The 7,912-nt window shown below is 37.5% G+C and overlaps 1 protein-coding gene across 1 annotated transcript; it reads right to left on the bottom strand.

Moving 5' to 3' along the window:
• Window positions 1-867: 867 nt before the first annotated feature.
• Window positions 868-7,422, bottom strand: LOC104088230 (DEAD-box ATP-dependent RNA helicase 53, mitochondrial-like). Its single transcript, XM_009592873.4, has 8 exons — window positions 6,890-7,422; window positions 6,017-6,144; window positions 5,422-5,833; window positions 5,220-5,318; window positions 4,822-5,046; window positions 3,955-4,116; window positions 1,846-2,395; window positions 868-1,159 (listed from the first exon to the last, which is right to left on the bottom strand). Exons 1-7 carry the CDS (start codon window positions 7,265-7,267, stop codon window positions 1,859-1,861), a joined length of 1,941 nt encoding a protein of 646 aa, XP_009591168.1. The 5' UTR covers window positions 7,268-7,422; the 3' UTR covers window positions 868-1,159; window positions 1,846-1,858.
• Window positions 7,423-7,912: the final 490 nt, after the last annotated feature.

The following is a 7,912-nucleotide window of genomic DNA, read 5'->3' as shown; positions in this document are numbered from 1 at the left end:
AATAAACCCACGGCTCAAGAAAAACATATAAAAAGAAGAATCTATGTACTTAATACAATTACCTAGTGTAACTATTTTTTTCCTTTTGTAAGGACTCTGAACCAGAAAAAACTTACTCGCACTCAATCCGTGGTCGAAACGAGTAAACATACGACATTTGTCTTTCACATAAAGTTTATCACACAATCATAGTTAATTAATATGTACTCTCACCTAATTTTATCAATTAACCAATCTGTATTAATATGCTTTAGCGCATACACATTAAGTTATTTTTAACTCCATAGTTCTGTCTAAAATAAGAGTATCGAAAAATATTGGTTTTGGAAGCGAAAACGCTCACTACTCTGTACATATCGATGCTATAATTCAAAACTGGAAATGCGGCAATATCTCAAAGTGGCCACCTTTAAGGAGACGAATGTAGTAAAGGGCAGCCCGGTGCAAAAAATATCTTGCATCCATTAGGACGTCTATCATGATGCAAGTATCAATAATTAATTTTATGGCTCAGACGCCATGACCAGACAGTTGTTACAAGGAGGCAAATGTAGTGTTTTGTTAACAATAAAATGAAACCATATGCAATGGAAACAAAAGCTGTTTATTTTGGCTTCTAAAATTAACTACTACACTTGACACTTTGTATTCGACGAATTAACCAACGTCAATCAAATGTAAACACTCACTCACCAACAAAGTTTTCCTGACGCACCTTTATCTCATCCTGGAATGAGAAATCCAAGCATCCTTTGTACATTTGGTATAATAATCCGAAAGGAAATAATGATACATAGTTTTTAGAAATTGAGAGTAGAACATCTAAACTGTCTCTACATACTGCAGGATATCAATCAACCGCTCGGATAACACAAGTTAATATCAAGCTTGAGAACAAAAAACTGTTAAACAATATAATAGTAGGCAAGAGAAACACTTTCTCGATAGCTATAGATTACATATAGGTGTTACCAAGTGGATATAAAATGGTTATTCTTATGAAATTCTAAGTATAGCAATTGAGTTATAAAATCTGAAGCTACAGCAACTCTAAACACGGAGCCTGGCAATCAACACAGATGCTTCACAAATTGGACATAAGTCGCGCATTCGTTTCTTTATGGTCATTCCCAAATAGCCATATTCACAGAGTCCACGCCTGTTAAACAAACCAGTGTTCATTACATCAAAACATAGTCCTAGGGGCAAATCCTGAAGAGCCTTCTACAGTGGACATAATAGGATAAAATGCAGCATTTCATTCAAACACGGACAAAGGAAATTATACTATGATTGGCTAACCCCTCCCCCCTTATTTTCTTGAGTAGCAGTTAGCATGGAACAAAATAGGTAAAATAACCACAAGTAACATCTGAGTATGGCTACAGTTGCAGCACATCCACAGAAACTGGTTTAAACTCTTCTCATTTTATATCTGGAAGACAATTGCGAGTTAACCATACTATACTTTTTTAACACTATCACTCTATTCTAAGATGTTTTATGACCTTTTGACAACAGGAACCTTTAGAAAGCTTTTATAGCTGGAACTGTTTCAAATACAAACAACCATTCTTAGAAGGGGCAAATGATTTAAAAGTCATGCATGCCCACCTATACAGACCAGCCTCACGTGCTTGATATATCAGAGACTCACTCTTCTATTTCCACTTTTCCAACTTCTGTGTCCAGTTGTTATTGTTGTTATGATTATTATATTATTATTGTTGTTGAAATAGTAAGTCCTGCTTAACAATTTTTTATACAAGTAGGAACAAGTGGAGAATTATCGATCACCATATGGATGGAAGTATCAAATTCATCAGTGGAGAACAAGGAACTTGCCTTACAGAAAGAACTAGAAAAATTTCCTCCCAAAACCTTGGTCACCACTAGCCTTGCCATCTCCAAAGTCATCAGAACGGCTTGAACGATTTTCATTATCAGAACGGAAACCACCAAATCCACTAGAGCGGCCTGAACCAAATCCTCCAAAACCAGTTGAGCGATCTGAACTCTCGGAATTTCCAAAGCCACCAGTCCGATTTGAACTTCCAAAGCTTCCGAAACCACCACCACGATCTGAACCACCAAAATTACCGAAATCTCCGTGACGATTGGAGCCTCCAAAATTCCCTGAGCGGCCGGAGCTCGGTCCACCATAGCTACCCCCTGATCGTCCAGAATCAGATCCACCAAATCCACCTGTTCGACCAGAAAATCCGCCTTGCCCGCCAAACCTGCCGCCAAAATTTCCATAGCCACCAGAACGACCTGAACCCGAATCACCAAAGCGACCACTTCCCGTGCCTCCATAAGAGCCAAAGCGACCACCACTTCTGCCCATGTCACCGAACATGTCTGCTGCTCCAGCCTCCACTTCTATCCTTGGAAGCTTTTTTCAGCAAATACATGGAAACAAGATAATTTGAAGAAAATAAGAAAATAACCTTGGTTACCACTTTACAATTATCCTAATTTGGCCAAGCAAGAACAGGAGTAATATTTCGCAAGATCTGAAAATTGCTGGACACAGCAGTAAGTGCTTCATTTTCAGCTCTATTCCAGTCTGTATACTCTCGTGTTCAATATCATTGAATAAAATACCCATTGGACTGCCCCCAAGGCTTTGGTCTAGTGGTAAAGCGCAGCATGTGATGTATGGGTTAGACGCACGTGCGTCTAACCCGGCAGCGGACAGAAGGCTGGTATTTAAATGGAGAAGGATAGAGGGATGGGCTCATTATCCAATGAGTTTCAAACCACGTGCTACCGTCCATCAGGATTTCTCGAATATAAAAAAAAGGTAACCATCTAGACCAATGAAGATAGTGATAGAAGCAGCAAATCACTTAATTTGAACCTCACAAAGAAATAAAGATTCAGTCCTGCTTCTCAGACTCTCAACAAAAGGGCAAGAACAGAAGATATAGAGAGTGGGAAATCGTGCTCCATGAAGTAAATGACACAAGAACCTGAACTACTTCAAAGGTCTACATGAAATTTCGTACAAATTTTAGATTGTCTACACTAGCATTCAAATAATTGCACACCACATCTCCCTCACATAGTTTGCATGCCAATGAAGTACTAGATCTAACTACCTTCATTTACAATATGTCCCATCGACACTATCCCCAACATCCCATTTTCTGTGACATTATTTCACTTGGAACCCAAGGTAAAGATATCTGTCTGAGTTACTACATTGAAATCATCAAGAGATATTTCAAAAGTAATAGTAACAGTAACCTTGCCACAAACAAAATCGTAGCATTTAAGCGGAGAAGTGTAGAGGAACGGTCCCATTATCCACCAAGTTTCAAACCTTGGTGCTAATGGTCCTCGGAGATTTCAAAAACATTATAGTAACAGCAAGTGAAAAGAACGTTGAATATGCCTTAAAGATTAAAGTAAAACAATGCATTACGCTATTTCACTGCAATCATAATACATTTGGCAGCAAGAACTTTTGATCTTTATTACTCCCTCAGTCCAAATTTATGTGATGGTGTTTGACTGGGCACAAAGTTTAAGAAAGAAAGAAAGACTTTTGAAACTTGTATTTTAAAACAAGCCATAGACATTTGTGTGACTGTCAATCATCTCATTGAGGGTAAATTGAAAATTTTAAACTTAAATTATTTAAAGTATAGAAAGATGTCATTCTTTTCGAAACCGACTAGAAAGGAAGGAGTATCACATAAATGGGAACATGGAGTAAAACAAGTCAACTTTTTGGACCCCATGAGAAAGAAGGCTTGCAGAGCTACTAACAGTTACAGCAGCCACAACTCATGTGACAATTGTAGTCTTTTACTGCATACAGCTGTTTTCTCCAACTTTTACCATATAAGGTTCACATTCACCAGTGTCATCATAGGTGACAATGAGGGTAAAATATGATTGGAGGACATCAAAGAGTAAGAGCATCAGAGATATTAGCAGTCTAACCTCGACAAATCTGCATCCCACATCGCGTTCAATGCCTTTCACATCCCTATGTTGGCTTGAAGAATATATCAGAATTGCACTTCCTTTCTTCCCAGCACGCCCAGTTCGCCCGGATCGATGAACAAAGATCTCTGATGAGTTTGGAAGCTCATAATGTACCACCTGAGCAGCAAAATATCTACTTTAACTTCAGAAAGAAAAAGACAAAAAGCAGACTGCAATTGAAGAGACTCAATACCATCAGCAGAAGCTTCTCATGACACCTAATTGGTTTCACGCATACAGAGCAGAGATGTCCTCAGAAGCATCTTACATACTCTTGGCAGCATCCTATTTCATTTAATAATTTATCCTCCAGTATGCAATTTTTTTTAAGAAAAGGTATTATCCTCTAATATTCATTATTTTCCTGGTATACACAGCAGACTCAATGCACTGGCCAAATATTGATTTCAAGTTTTTGTTCCTTTTCCCCTAGAAAGTTTCAGAGGACATATTGTAGGAGAAAGCTATGCACACAGAATAACTCGCTCAATAATATGAAGATGGGGTGCAGCTGCTGGGAACAAAAATATAGGAAAGGGAACTGGAGAAATTGCTTAGTTAGCATACAAGTGAAGTTGTACTCAGTTCTGAAATGACGTTTAAACCTTTAAAATGTAAAAGATCAGGCAAGGTTTGATACTTTAATATGCAACTTCCACCTAACGCCTTCTATTACTGGTATCTTTGTTGGGTTGTTTATCAACAGCTCTAACATAAGGTTTTCTGATTATGCTCTCTCTCTTTGTCAGAAAGTGCAGATGAAGAAAAAGAATCCAGGATTATTATAACGTAGCATCGCAAGTAGGAGAATAAAGGACCAACCAGATCAACATTAGGTACATCAAGTCCTCGAGCAGCAACATCAGTGGCCACCAACACATTGAATTGACCTTGGCGAAAACCTGATAGGGTTCTCTCCCTTTGGCTTTGTGAGATGTCCCCATGTAAAGCTTCACATCTGAAACTCTTTTGCATTACATAAGCCAGTCTATCAGCATCACGTTTAGTTTGAGTGAAAACAATGCACTTCCCTTCCTTTGCGTGCTCCTGCATAACAAATGAAATGCTCAATTAGTTTCACAGATTAAAGATTGTCAAAAAAGTAGAAAGCAGAAAGACCATTATCTTTATGGTGGTGGCAAAAAAAATAGAGAACAGTCTAGAACAATATGTTGGACATAAAGTAGGACAGAGAGGAGACTGAAGGTTTATATCCATACAGTTATCAGAGGACCAAGAACTGCTGGTTTTTGATGCATCTCACAAGCAATTGAAAACAAGGAAATGCCATCAGCCAATTTCTGATCAGAATCTCCTACCTGGGATATGCATTTACACACAAATTATTTGAATAATTAGCATCCAGGGTTCTTACAAATTAAGAAGGAAATTTGTATTAAAATGTTGAGCATTTGGCCTCACAAGATCAATGTGAATAGGATTCTTCAGGAACTTGTTGGTAATCTTTAGTATCCAACTTGGCATTGTGGCTGAAAACATCATCGTCTGATGTTTCTGTCGAACATTTTCTAAAATGGTCTCAACATCCTCCGCAAACCCCACATTAAGCATTTGATCAGCTTCATCTAGAACAACAAACTGGATCTCTGACAAATTCAAAGCACCCCTCTTCAGCAGATCAATAACCCGACCTGGTGTGCCCACAATAATATCTACTCCTCTATCAAGGGAACTCATCTGGCGTGAAATGGGGACACCACCATAAACACACAGTGTATCCAGACCAGGAGCGGATTCAAAAAATTCTTTATCCACTTGTTTTGCAAGTTCTCTTGTAGGCGCCAAGACTATAGCCAATGGGTTCCTTCCACGTCTGCACAATTAAAAATAAGCAGAATTTCTCAAGTGTAACAAGTTCCATATTCTCGAGAAATATTCAGAATCATTCTTTAATAACACTTCCCAAACCTAGCAGATGACAAATCTATATATTATGCTGCTAGCACATTTATACTATTAATATATAAACCCAGAAGAGAAAGCAGACTGAACAAACCCATGCTTCTCGTTGAAGCGAATGATCTTATCCATGATGGGAATGCCAAAAGCTAGTGTCTTCCCAGTTCCAGTTCTAGCTCGACCAATCATGTCAGATCCTTGCATTGCTGGTTCCAGAACAGCTCTCTGTACAACCCAAAAAGAATTAAAGTCTGCATCTCTCTTTGAAGACCAAGGTTAAAATCCTAACAGAGACCAAAAAAGAAATACGTGATATCTTCACCTCTGCCTAAGCTGGTGCAAAGTAACCAAGTACCTGTGCTGGTAGGGTGTCGTCTACTAAGTGGAATAATCAAGGTTTATTAAAATAAATATTACGTGTACCTAGTGGAATAGTTAAGTGCCATTATTGAAATAATGGTTAAGTGTTTTACAAATAATGGTTAAGTGTTTTACTATAAAAACTAAAAAAGCCACCCCATGAGAGTACACCATACAACTCTAAGTTACTCATCCCTAGATAATATTTTTAACTTCATTAATAGAAAGACAAGCAAAAAGACACATTAAGGGTTTGTTTGGTAATGGCAAAAATGTTTTCTCCAATGAACTTATATCATGTCGAAGACAAAATTAGATAAATAAAAAAAAAGTAGTCTCTCTAACAACTTAAGCTTATAGACGACGAAATAATCACAGACATATTCAACCAATAAAGGGAAAATGGGCATCATTCACTTTACATCATTATATATCCATATTTTTCTTTCTTTTTCTTTTTTTGTGCACCTCAACTATGTTATTTATTACCAACTCCTAACTCATATAACTTGATACAATCAACACATAGACTTTGTCGTCAACTTCAATACAATTACCGTAACATTTCCACAAAAGCTAAAAGAAGGTAAAAAATTTTGGGGGTCAAAACCTGAATAGGGAAGAGTTTAGTAATTCCTTTTTTTGCCAAAGCAGAAGTGATCTCCTGAGAAATACCAAGTTTAGATATCTCAAGGCCTTCATCATCCTCAGGCAAATCCGCCACAGCATATCCAGCATGTAATTTACCACTAGAGTGAAACCCTCTTACAGAAAACCCAAATTTACCATCAACCCATTTCTCAGTTACTGAAGTAGTAGCAGTGGTAAAGCTGTTAAATTGAGAAGTCGGGAGGGCATTTCCGGAAATAAACTTGTCGCCGGACGACGTTGACGGCGATAATAATAGATGAGTAAGGGCATTAAGAGCAACCCTTTTTGAGGTATTTAAAGAAGATGAAGACTTTTTCAACACAAAAAGACTATTCATTTTTTTCAAAATATGCCAAGAGAGTAAGATCCTGATGTTATAGAGAGGGTTTTATTAGGGTTTATGAAAAAGGAGGGAAGAACTGATTTACCCAAAATGTGAAGGCGGTTGGAGATCTTTGGGTAGAGATATTTTTTTGAGCTATAAAGAGGTTTTGGGGAGCAAGAGAAAGGGGTTTTTGCTGTATCATAACAAATTGTGAAGGGTTTAAGAAGGGTATCTTTACACAAATAGCCGGTCATATTCATTGTTTACTTTTTTAGCCATATATATAGATTATACATTAATTATACATATATAATACATAAATTATGCATATATTATACCTTTACCGGCTATTTCTAGTTTAATTTATTGGGTAGACGACTATTTGAGTTAATTCTTACTTTAAGAAGAGTATGAAAACTAACTAGATTTAGGGTCCAAATAAGATGGGCTGAGGTTTGTTTGCCTTAGAATGGTAAGTTGTGAGGCCTGGCCCACTAGATAAGGCCTGGATTGATTGGAAAAGTTGGGCTTGGAAATGTTTGCAGAAAGATTAGGTGAGCGACTATTTGGTTAATTCTTCAAAGATAATGATGTTTACTTTATCTATACTTGGTGGGTGATTTGCGCAAAAAAGGATGATTTGAGGCTACTATTTAT

Source organism: Nicotiana tomentosiformis, chromosome 7, assembly GCF_000390325.3.
Source record: "Nicotiana tomentosiformis chromosome 7, ASM39032v3, whole genome shotgun sequence".
Classification (NCBI taxonomy): Eukaryota; Viridiplantae; Streptophyta; class Magnoliopsida; order Solanales; family Solanaceae; genus Nicotiana; species Nicotiana tomentosiformis.
Note: the sequence above shows the minus strand (reverse complement) of the source record. Positions and strands in the feature narration are given on the sequence as shown.